Here is an 11,774-nt window from a genome sequence, read left to right on the forward strand (position 1 = left end):
CTTCGGCGCAACGAGCGACGGGGGTGATAGTATCTTAACAGCGCGAATGGCGCATACCTGCGAGAGGCAAGGAGATTGAAGTGTCAGGTATCAAGGACTAAAAGCCACATGTACGGCTGGCGATAATGGAGCGCTGTTTCAGACGCGCATTGACGATCTCAAAGCGAGAATGTAGACACTTCGAAGACAAAGCGTAATGCGCCGATCTTGCCAAGAAAGGGACCAACGGTGAAGATCGGATTGTGGAGAAAGAATGAAGAATGGGATGAGCGTAGTGAATGAGTTTAGAGAAAAAAGAGAGCGACAGTTCATGGAAGTTGAGAAAGGGGAAAGACGAAGTGTAAGTTGAAACCTCCAAAGGGGGGGGTTCGGTGGAAGTGGAGACGCGGGAAGTTTCAGGCACGAGCTCGTTTCTCTTCTTTTCCACGTAGGGCTGAACACTGATGGCTTCGGACCTTTGTCTTCTCTTCTTTTCCGTTGTGCGTCTATGAACTGTCTAGGCCACGTTCTTCAATCTCGCAGGGAACCCCTCTCCTCCATCCAGAACACCTCTTCCTGGAGACCGGTTAATTACGCATGCCCACTGGCCCACTGGCCCACTCTCCAACGCCCTGAGACACAGATGGGGGGCCGCTGGGGCTTCGGCACTATCCATTCCAACTGGTGACTGGCCCACAGCACGCGCCAGGGAGGGTCCATGTCCTTTGTACCTAAGCGCTGTGCTGCAGGTTCCCTTCGGGCGCTTCGTTACATCGAGTCAATGGTTTGATCTATTTTCAAGGCTTTCATCTTGACTGAGATCTTCTTCTCATAATAGCTTGTTGTGGCCGTTCTCGACACACGCCAAGCTGGACACTTCAAGGGTTGGCATGACGATGTTTGTTTACCTCGGGTGGCATCCAAGGTATGCACTCAGGGACGGACCCCATATTTCCGAAGACTCACTAAGCGATCTCCTCTACCCTACGGCATCAATAATCCGGACTCCTTTGCTCCGCGCAATATCCAAAGCAACATATTGAACAATCTTGTTCGCTTGCCAAGAATAACAAGGACTCAAGCCTTTACTAAGCACTAACGGCTCCCGAGGTGCTCTTGAGACGATCGCGACAGCAACCACGAAAGACCAATTGCCACATTGATTCTATTCAGACCCAATGGCTAATAGGCTCATTCCCAACTGAGGTAGTGTAGTGAAAGTGTTGAAGAATGCTCTTGTCTCCTATCACCAGGGACCGATTTTATTGGGCGTTAAATCAAACCATGACGTCGGTCGGTCGCAACTTGGCTAGTCTCTTGGAGATGCGGCATGCTCACAGATGAGGATATCCCAATTATAATCCAGTGGAGGCATTATTCGGTCGAAGACAGCATGGTAAAACGGCGATTGCTGCCAACGTTCGTTTTGACTGCATTCATTTCGTTGTTCATATGCATTTCATCGTGCACATTCCAATTCCCCGACATGTCTAACTCCACCGCGCGTAAAGCAAACAAGCCTGCAGCTGGAATTTTATACTTTACCCCAGCCCAGGTCCCTCCTGCCGGGTCGGCAGCAATGCCCCAATCTGACGGTACTGAACCCCCGAAGCTATTTCAGCCCTTCACTGTACGAGGCTTGACATTCCACAATCGCATTGGACTATCTCCACTATGCCAGTACGGAGTACAGCGCCCAGGATGGACACATGACCGACTGACACATGGCCCATCTGGGCGGTATTGCCCAGCGCGGACCGGGCCTGCTAATCGCGGAGGCCACCGCTGTACAAGCTAACGGTCGCATCTCACCGGAGGACGCTGGACTCTGGAAAGACTCGCGGATCGAGCCATTCTGCCGCGTCGTCGAGTTCGTGCACAGTCAGAGCCAGATCATAGGTGTGCAGCTGGCTCATGCGGGCCGCAAGGCAAGCACCGTTGCTCCCTTCTTGAGCATAGGTGCCACAGCAACCGTGGAGCTGGGCGGGTGGCCCGATAATGTTAAGGGTCCCACTAACGTACCTTTCAACGCGAGATTCCCCACGCCGCAGGCACTCACATCGGCCGAGATCGAGACATTCAAGCAAGACTGGGTGTCCGCTGTGAAGCGTGCTGTTAAAGCTGGCGTAGACTTCATCGAGATTCACAATGCCCACGGTTACATGCTCATGAACTTCTTATCTCCGGCGACCAATGGTCGTACTGACCAGTACGGCGGTAGTTCTGAGAACCGTATCTGGCTGTCATTGGAAGTCGCCAAGTTGACGCGTGATAATGTCCCCAAGGATATGCCCATCTTCCTGCGCGTCTCTGCGACCGATTGGCTTGAAGAGTCCATCGCTGACAAGCCCAGCTGGCGCATCGAGGATACGGTGCGGTTTGCGCAGGCGCTAGCTGAGCACAGCGGCATTGACGTTCTGGATATCAGCACTGGAGGTAATCATGAGAAGCAGCACATCCATGCCAAGTCTGCTTTCCACTCCCTATTTGCCGTGGCGGTCAAGCAGGCCGTTGGGGACAAACTTCTGGTTAGATCAGTTAGCATGATCATTTCTGCTCAGCTAGCCAATTCCCTGCTTGAGAAATAAGGCTTGGACTTTGTGCTTGTCGGTCGGGGTTTCCAGAAGAATCCCGGTTTGGTCTGGGCTTGGGCTGATGATCTGAATCTTGAGGTCTCCGTCGCAAACGAGATCCGCTTGGGCTTCGCCGGTCGTGGTACTGGTAGTGGCCCTTAATTGAACAAGCAAACCGGTAGGATATGGACTATATTTACAGTAAATACCCGTTTAATACTGTGCCTGCACATTGGCCGAATCAATACGCGTGAGTACTTTGCCCCCCTCCTATTCATGCCTCATGGCGTTTTGATTGCTCCGAGTAGTATGTAGTGGCATAAGTCCGTTGTTCGTCCGCGACGGCCTAGAGCTCGGTCGATGCGCTGCATGACTCGAACACAGTGGTCTAGGCACCCGGGGCCATCCTTGCAATATGAATACAAGAAGCTCGGCATCCACGACTCCAAAACAGTTATTCTTAACATCCCATCATTTCCATCCAATTCCAAAATGGTCTCTCTACCAGACATCCAGTCCTCCAATGCCCAAATCGCTAGCACCCTCCCCGCAGGCCTCGTCGCCGTCTTCGTAGGCGCAACAAACGGCATCGGGGAAACAGCGCTAAAAGAATTCGCCCGCTCAGCCCGATCACCTCGCGTGTATTTCATAGGCCGCGTCGAAGAAGCCGCAGCCCGCATCACAGCCGACTGTCGACAACTCAACCCCGAGGGAGAATTCAACTTCATCAAAGCAGACATCAGCCTCATCCGCAATGTCGACAAAGTCTGTCACGATCTTCAAAGTAAAGAAAAGACCATCAATCTCCTCTTCCTGAGCTGCGGAACCATCAAGTCAGGAGTGGGTGAGTAGAACTAATCGGCCTCGTATATCAACCATCTGTCTAACCATCTTCACAGATACATCCGAAGGCCTGCACATCCTTCCCGCAACTGCATACTACGCCCGCACCCGCTTCGTCTCCAACCTCCTCCCGCAACTCAAGCAAGCAACCAGTCTCCGACGGGTCGTCACCGTCGTAGCCGGCGGCCACGAGGGACCAATCGACACAACCGACTTCCAGTTCCGGAAACTGTCGGGTCTCAAGGTGCGCGGACACCTTACATCCATGACCGACATGGCGCTGGAATCGCTCGCCGAGCAAGCGCCCGAAGTGGCTTTTATCAACGATTACCCCGGCACCGTCAGATCGGGGATTACGCGCGAGGTGAATCGTCTCTTTACTTGGTTCCTGAGTATCGTGCTTTGGGTTATCGGGCCGTTGATTTATATCCCGACGCGAGAGTCGGGGGAGAGGCATTTGTTCTTTGCGACTAGTGCGAAGTATCCCCCTCGGGCTCGGTTGGATGATGCGGATGGTGTTGCTTTGTCGGAGGGGGTTGAGGTTGCTAGGGGGACTGATGGAGAGGTTGGAAGTGGTGTTTACAGTATTGGTTGGACGGGGGAGGATTCTGGTCCGCAGGTTGTGGAGATTCTGGCTGGACTTCGGGCGCAGGGAATGAGGCAGAAGGTTTGGGAGCATACGGTTGGAGAGTTTGATAGGATTTTAGGATCGGTGGAGAATTGATATGTTGCGAGATGTCATTGATGCAATTGTTGGGGTTCGCTGGGATATATGGCGTGCGATATTGCCAGGATATTGCGTTTGATAGTGCATAGCTGGGTATGCTACGGAGTACAAGTCGCGATAACATGAACCACTTTCGTCAAATCTGTGTTAAGGATACTACTTAGCGTTCTTCCAGGTCTGAAATACAAATAAAAACAACCGGAATACGTAGTTACGGAACTATCGGCCCTTCACTCGCACCCAGAATGTTCACCGTCGACTGAACCCAAGGTTTCTCACTGCTTTCTTCCGACGAGTTCATGGTGTTTCCATTATTTCGACGCTAACATAACCGGTATTCACAAACTTGAATCTTTCAGTGCTGACATCTCGGGTGTTCACGTCCCTGGGTGTTTCAACGGAAACATATCCAGTATTGACAACACTGGGTGTTTCAACGCTAACATATCCAGTATTCACAGCCTTGAATCTTTCAGTGCTGACATCTCCGGTATTCACAACCCTCGTTGCTTCTCCCTTCTTTTTATTGTTTCTGCGTTTGCCACGACCACGGCCACGCGGTTTCCCACCTTGAGGTTTGGGCTGCTGCGCCAATAGACATTGCATGGAGTCCCATGTTCTCATGGCCAAACAGACCATCTCGTTGTGTGTCCACGGAAATGGCAGATACTCGCTGGTGAGGTGCGAATATATCATCTTCAAAATTGAACATCGAATCGTCCTCACTATCTGAGCTCATTTTGTGTGCAATAACCGGATGTGGTGTAATACAAAATGACAATATGAGCTTCTGGACCAATGAGAATGATGGATTGGATGATGATGGTAAGATGAGTATTGTACAGCAGTGGTAACATATAGATCCTCGACACACCGCCTTCCAGACCCGACATGTCTTAGTGCTACCGGGGAACGGTATTCTGCCGAGTAACTGAAATGGGCGTAGCGTTGGCGACTCCCAAAAAACAAGGGAATCATGCCTCAGGCAGGATTGTCAACACCAAGTTGATCGGGTACGAGGTAGCCATGGGGGATCTCCGCACCGTCATATGTCGTCCCCAGGCAACCATCTCACAAGCACCTGTGCCAGACGGACCAACTGAACAATGTCGACCCAGCTGAATATATATACCCAGAGTTCCCACTTCCCCCGGGTGTAAATTGCGATCGATCTTCCAGATCGCGGGGAATTCCGAGAGAAGCCAACGAGACCTGTATGTACACTTATTCATCCGCACGCCCCACACAGTCTTGGAGGCTCTTTACTTGTGCTTCCGGGGATCTTCTCCAAATCAGATCAAGTCCTGGCTATTCAGATATACATTCTCCGCGTCTGTGAGATCCAACCCCTTCGATTCAAATCTCACTGCCCCCTGATCCTTCAGGAACTCCAGCCATGGGGGTCATCAGCGACAGCTTCAACATTCTTTATCTCGGCATCGCCGCTGGGATATACTTCAAACCGGAGTATGCCATATACAGCTCGAGAATTCTGACGTTTACCATCTTCCTCGGAATTATCTCTGTATCAAAACTTATCTATCGGCTGGTGCTATACCCCGACTACTTCACTCCGTTAAAGCATATTCATTCTCCTCCGGTAAGCAATATTTGCTTTCTATCGCCTGGATCGCACTGTCTAACACTATTCAGAACCGAAGCTGGCTCACCGGCAATTCTCCAAGTTTCTTGCTCGAAACTCCCTACCCGCAGCTAAAGGAGTTTGTCAAAACCATGCCCAATCAAGATCTTCTCCGGTACTATATTGTCGGGAATCTTGAGAGAGTGTTTCTGACAAGCCCCAAGGCGTTGGGCGAGATCCTTGTCACCAAAGTTTACGATTTCGAGAAACCCGAATTGATCCGGCAGAGCCTGCGGCGGATTACAGGAGATGGAGTCCTACTTGCTGAAGGCGATGAACACAAGGTAAGACTTGGCCCGGTGATTTTACTTTATACCTGATACAATAAACTGACAAGAAATGCATCAGACTCAACGGAAGAACCTCATGCCAGCTTTTTCCTATCGCCACATCAAGAATCTCTATCCTGTCTTTTGGGCCAAGAGCGTCGAAATGGTTAAGATGATTGAGCAAGACCTGGAAGGTAGAAAAGCCAGCGGAAACAAGGACAACACAGTCCAAATCAGCAATTGGGCCAGTCGAGCAACCCTAGACATCATCGGTGTTGCCGGTATGGACCATGACTTCGACTCTCTCCGTGATCCCGACAACACCCTCAACCAATCCTACCGCCAAGTCATGTCCTCCCCACCCATCTTCATGAAAGCACTCTTTGTGGTCGGCATGCTATTTGGTAGACCGGCCTGGGTCCACCGTCTACCAACAAAGCGCAATAAAGAAATCAAAGAGAGCGGCGAGGTCATCCGCAACGTCGCACGGCAAATGATCCGACAGAAGAAAGCGAAAATGCAAGATCCCAAATCCGAGACTAGTATTGACATCATCTCGGTCGCATTGAGCAGCGGCACCTTTGATGAAGAGAACCTCGTAGACCAATCCATGACCTTCCTCGCCGCAGGCCACGAGACAACAGCGACTGCCCTGCAATGGGCTGTTTATGCACTCTGCAAGAACCCGTCCGTCCAGACTCGTCTGCGTGTTGAAGCCCGTGCCAATCTTCCTTCGCTCGATGATCCGACTCCAATCTCCGCAGCCGCAGTCGACAATCTGCCCTATCTGAATGCCTTCTGCAACGAGGTCCTCCGCTTCTACCCTTCTGTGCCGATCACGATCCGCAAGGCAATTCGTGATACGACTCTCGCTGGCAAGCACATCCCCAAGGAAACACTGTTCTTCCTCTCTCCGCAGATCCTCAACCGAATGGAAGAGTTCTGGGGACCAGACGCCAACGAGTTCAACCCGGACCGATTTATGGGTCCTGGTAAGGCCAACACCGGCGGTGCGGTCAGCAACTATGCCTTTTTGACGTTCTTGCATGGCCCTCGCAGCTGTATCGGACAGGGCTTTGCGAAGTCGGAGCTTGCTTGCTTAGTTGCTGCTATCGTTGGTCGGTTCCAGATGGAGTTGAAGTTCCCTGATGCCAAATTGGAGATTCGGGAGGGGGCTACTGTTTCACCAAAGGATGGGGTCCTTGCCTTGCTTACGCCATTGAAGGGGTGGTAGACTGGCCTGGACATTCAAGACAGGGATTGTGAGTCCTTATTGTATTTATTGCTTGATTGCTGGGCGAGTTCGTGCTGGTCAAGACGCGCTACCTGGCTACATTTGTAGATATCTGGTTGGTCCTATGAATATATCATTCTTTTTGCTGATATTGGCAAACAATAAAAATAAATAAACACTCTACCCTTATGTATTGTCCTACCGCTTGTCCGTTCCAAGCTTACTGCAATGCTCAGAGTCTGGGGCTGTGGAACCACTGTGGGGCGGTCCAGCGGCTCCCCGGGTCTTGGCATCATGTCTCCCACGTGGCTGGCGGACGTCGGTTCATCTACAACTTTCAACAAGAAGCGGTAAGATTGGAAAAGGGAACGAAATATACCTAAACATATGAGCTTCTGCTTTTATCTTAAACACTATCAAAAAGTTGAACCGTGCACTTCATTATCCTAGCAGTGATGCAAGCAATACTTCGTCCAAGCGGTCTCCACATTTGCAAAGTGGAAGATTATTATAGCCTTGGAAATCCTAAGTAATTTCTGGGGTTACTTCTGCATGGCTTATGGGATGTGATAATATACCTAGGCAAGGTTGAGGATCAGAGGGAGGACACAAGCCAGCATACATCCATGGATTGTCAAGGGGATAAGTAAACAAGCTTGTTAGTCCTGTAGCCGCAGAGCTAGAGAGGGAGTGGGGAAATCACAATGTGTGAATTGGTGACAAAAAGACTAACAAGTGAGGTTAAATACAAGAGTCCGGAGTGAAATCAGTAATCCTGGGAAGTTAGCCTAGTGTGTTTAGGTCCGGACGAATGTCTGTGCAATGAAGACCATAAACCGAAGGACTTTAAATGCGACGATTGCCTGTGAGACGCGGCCATAAGGAGCATCCCAGTCAGGGGTGCGATTCCCCGACACTTCTTTTTTTTTGCTTTCTTTTTCCTGCTTGATCTCTTTCCCTAGTATTCTTTTGGTTTGGTTTGGTTTTGTTTTTTTAATAGAAAGATATCTCTCAGGATACCGTTTATCTCTGCTGTTCTCTCTTCTTTCCTCTGCCCCCATGCCGACATCTGCCTTGCGTTTGCCTCCGTCTGAATCTCTATATTTATCTTATCTTTGATATCAGACGCAATAGCTTTCAAGCCCTGCATATATACTAGGTAAAGACCCACTATATACCTCTGTTCAACCTTGATGAAACAGTTGAGTCTGATATACAGCCAAATCAACTAATTCTGAGCATTGTTCCTGGAACCACGCGACAGGTAATCAGTTCATTTGCGTTGATGACCGTAACGGTTCCCCGTCAAGCTTTGGAGATTGCCATAGAAACTTGTGAGCATCTGGTCTTCTTTGATGCTAACAGGTTGCGGGACATATTGGGATTCGAAGACGGGCTATTCTACCAACAGCAGGATCAAATTGCGGGGAAGATAACAAGGATTTGTGTGCTTGGAAAAAGTTTGGAGATAACAGATGGCGTTAGCAGGATGATTTCTTTCTCATAGGCGAAGTGAAAGGCCTACGTGGTCAAGCCAGCAACATGTCCGATGCCTACGACGGGGGTTTCGGAAGTTCCATCTATGTTCATTCGATGGCCAATGCATTTCTCAATTCGACAAAACTAGTCTATTCATATTGCTCTCGAAAAACCATGATCCTCTCAACCTCATTGCCAGTAGCATCCTCCTCTACCCAAGCGCGCCACATACCGCCACAATTGAAGTCAAACACAACCTCGCCCCGATGCAGTTTAACATCAGAGCCTCCATTTCCAGGGTCAAGCACCGCCTCTATGCCAATGATACCTCCCTCCCCCTCACCAGTCTTATCCCACCTCGCACCAGCCGAGCGTTGAAGCTCACCATCCGGCCCAGCAACAGCCGTCACTGCATCCGCAAGACCATCGGGGAACCCTCCAGACGAAGAAAACCTCAACATAGCCGCAGCAGTCCGCGCAGCCGCGACTCGAAGAAACGAATCCCCATTCCCCGTCCCAGAGACAGCAACAGCCCGCCGACGGCAGTATTCAGCACCTGGAACCTGGTAGTACCGAGAAGCCTTCTCACCCGCAAAGCGGAGCTGCGAAGATTCCGTGGGCACAAGCGGCGCATAAGCCGTATGACTCGAGTCTCGCAGAAAGCGCGGCATGCAATCCCCAATCCAACTCCTGGCATCACGCAAGATATCCCCCACAGGGGAATCCAGCGCACCACTACTCGACACCATTTCATCCCACGCCTCAGCCCAGAATCCAGCACCCAGAGTAGGCGTATCACCGATCCTGCCGGGTAATTTATTCGTCAGACCGCCGGTACTAGTGGCAACGGCCAGATTCCCCCATTGATCGAGACAGACGCATCCAACAGTGCCCTGGGTTGAAGAAACAGGCTCTTCCTCGCCCTTCAAGCCGCGTAGGTGCTCATCCCACCGTTTCTGTGTGAAGAACCATTCATCGGGACAGAATTCTAGCCCCCAGTCGCGTGCAAGGGACTCCACGTGTGGGCCGACTAGCTGGGAATGCATACTTCCGCCGTCGTTGGTAGGTGACCCGTCAGCTGCGGTGCCTGTTCTGAGAAGCGACTCGCGCGCGAGATGGATTGGGTGGCGGACGTTGCGGAGGCCCATCACGCCTGCGCCGCGCTTGATGGTGCCCGGTTGGGTGTCGTCGTGGAGAGAGGTTATCATTACGGAGGCTTCCATTTCGATTGTGCCGGCTGTTGTGAAGACGCTGCCGCGGCCGCAATTGAATAGAGGGTCGTCTTCGAGGAGGGAGACGGCGTGGACGGCAGCGTCGAGGGCTGTGGCGCCATCTCTAAGGAGGTCGTGGGTTGAGCGGAGGTAGGATTGGAGGGAGGTGTGGTGGGCGGCGTAGAGGTCTGGGGGCAGTTTGGAGCGTTGGATGTTGCCGGCGCCGCCGTGGATGATGAGGGTGGGTTTGAATGTTGGTTTTGTCATTTTGGGTGATTGGCTGTTGGGATTATGTTGTGTTCCAAGTTGCTTCGATGCGGGGAAATGCAAGGCGGAGTCACATCGCCATTCGCAGCAAGATTCCGAGCCCTGGTGTTAGTGTGAGGTCATTCTGATAGATATGTCTGATCTTCGAAAGATATCCTTGAGGAAATCCTAGCTTTTGTTATTAATAAAATTGCCTGTGCTTTAAACCAAAATGGACACGTGAAGATTTGAAGTAAAGTTGTGTATTATGCCTGATAGCTGTGCGTTAATGTACATGAATCCATCACCTTCCCAACGCTTTTTGTAGGATGAAGAGGACTATTTTTGGAAGCCAAAGGGCTCCGAGAAAAGACGACACACGGTAATGCTTGGAACTGGCCGTAGAACGAACCTGCCATCCATAGAATACAGTTCCAATGACATAACAGTGAGCGATATCAGTGTGCAAGCTGAAGCAAATAGAAAAAAAGCAGAAACCTCTATGTCGTTGAATGATAATCACCAAAACCAAACACCTGAGCAGAGAGCTTCAATGTGAGATGTGTTATAAAGACAAGAGACCAGAAGAGAGGTGGATCGTAGCCCACCGAGTGAATATATCGAGAGCCCGAAGGCGCAGTTGTTTTGAGACTTAAGCAAGAGCCTTGGCCTCGGATGGGGGTGGAGGAGGAAGTTCGAGTTTTGTGTTATCGGCCATCATGCGCTGGAAACCGATGCCGACACCTTCAATGACGGCCAGGAAGACAGCACACATGATAGCGGAGTTACGGGCAGCCTTGACACCGCCACGGATAGCCAGAGAACCACCGGTGAAGAAACCAGCGATAACTAAATCAAATCAGTCAGTATGTGTTTTCGTCCCGAGGTCGGGCGGATCGAGTTCGCCGAGGGAGGGTAATCGTACTGGCATTCCAAGGGTCTTCCTTCTTTCGCAGTCCCTTGATCGCGCAATCGTAGGTACTGAACAGACCTCCCCAAACTCCGAAGTTTCCACCGAGAACTGGGGCGCGAGCCTTGATGGCTGTGAGAGCGCCTATCCGGCGCTCACCGTAGGGGCTGTTGCGGAAACCTTTCACACCGTGCCAGATGGAACCACCGATAGCCTATTTTGCAATAAGAAAGTCAGTTGATATGATTTCACTGTGTGATTGACAGGGAATCTTTGATGATCGCATGTCCTCGCGTTGTTGGTTGGAAAGGGACGGATGATCTGGCAAGACGTACACCCATAGCAAAGGCACCACCGAAATCGCTCAGGGCGACCCAAGGGCAGGGATCTCTGGAGTGATCCATTGTAAAGTAGTGAGGATTGTGATAAAGCGGAGGGTCGATTTAGGATGTTTACTTGGTCGCGAGGTGAGTCGACCAAGAGAGCGCAGTTTGAAGCCGGGTGGTTCGGATTGTTTCGTCGGGTCGTAAATTCAGTGAAAGGTAGAAGAGGATAGAGATTGGAGACAAATGGCAGTAGCAAACGGTAGACGAAGGGGGTCGTCAATAATGAAGGCGATAAGAAGATGGGGTCGGGGTTTTGATGGAAGTAGTTTTTGCGA

General features: G+C 50.9%; 6 protein-coding genes across 6 annotated transcripts; 3 read left to right on the plus strand and 3 right to left on the minus strand.

The window, feature by feature from the left end:
* Positions 1-1,703: 1,703 nt before the first annotated feature.
* N7457_008045 (uncharacterized protein) lies at positions 1,704-2,714 on the plus strand (the record flags this gene model as incomplete). Its single annotated transcript, XM_057179088.1, has 2 exons — positions 1,704-2,507; positions 2,604-2,714. The coding sequence occupies 2 exons, from the start codon at positions 1,704-1,706 to the stop codon at positions 2,712-2,714; spliced, it is 915 nt and encodes a 304-aa protein (XP_057027474.1).
* Positions 2,715-3,044: 330 nt separating this feature from the next.
* Positions 3,045-4,119, plus strand: N7457_008046 (uncharacterized protein; the record flags this gene model as incomplete). The annotated part of the gene is made up of 2 exons (XM_057179089.1): positions 3,045-3,396; positions 3,452-4,119. The coding sequence occupies 2 exons, from the start codon at positions 3,045-3,047 to the stop codon at positions 4,117-4,119; spliced, it is 1,020 nt and encodes a 339-aa protein (XP_057027475.1).
* Positions 4,120-4,419: 300 nt separating this feature from the next.
* Positions 4,420-4,761, minus strand: N7457_008047 (uncharacterized protein; the record flags this gene model as incomplete). The annotated part of the gene is made up of 1 exon (XM_057179090.1): positions 4,420-4,761. One exon carries the CDS (start codon positions 4,759-4,761, stop codon positions 4,420-4,422), a length of 342 nt encoding a protein of 113 aa, XP_057027476.1.
* A 757-nt stretch (positions 4,762-5,518) lies between these two features.
* Positions 5,519-7,267, plus strand: N7457_008048 (cytochrome P450; the record flags this gene model as incomplete). The annotated part of the gene is made up of 3 exons (XM_057179091.1): positions 5,519-5,722; positions 5,776-6,048; positions 6,113-7,267. The coding sequence occupies 3 exons, from the start codon at positions 5,519-5,521 to the stop codon at positions 7,265-7,267; spliced, it is 1,632 nt and encodes a 543-aa protein (XP_057027477.1).
* Positions 7,268-8,895: 1,628 nt separating this feature from the next.
* N7457_008049 (isoaspartyl peptidase/L-asparaginase) lies at positions 8,896-10,224 on the minus strand (the record flags this gene model as incomplete). Its single annotated transcript, XM_057179092.1, has 1 exon — positions 8,896-10,224. The coding sequence occupies one exon, from the start codon at positions 10,222-10,224 to the stop codon at positions 8,896-8,898; it is 1,329 nt and encodes a 442-aa protein (XP_057027478.1).
* A 631-nt stretch (positions 10,225-10,855) lies between these two features.
* Positions 10,856-11,517, minus strand: N7457_008050 (protein transporter TIM17; the record flags this gene model as incomplete). Its single annotated transcript, XM_057179093.1, has 3 exons — positions 10,856-11,052; positions 11,129-11,327; positions 11,449-11,517. The coding sequence occupies 3 exons, from the start codon at positions 11,515-11,517 to the stop codon at positions 10,856-10,858; spliced, it is 465 nt and encodes a 154-aa protein (XP_057027479.1).
* Positions 11,518-11,774: the final 257 nt, after the last annotated feature.

The sequence above is a fragment of the Penicillium paradoxum genome (genome assembly GCF_028828445.1).
Source record: "Penicillium paradoxum strain IBT 22861 chromosome Unknown utg000007l_segment0_segment0, whole genome shotgun sequence".
Taxonomy (NCBI): Eukaryota; Fungi; Ascomycota; class Eurotiomycetes; order Eurotiales; family Aspergillaceae; genus Penicillium; species Penicillium paradoxum.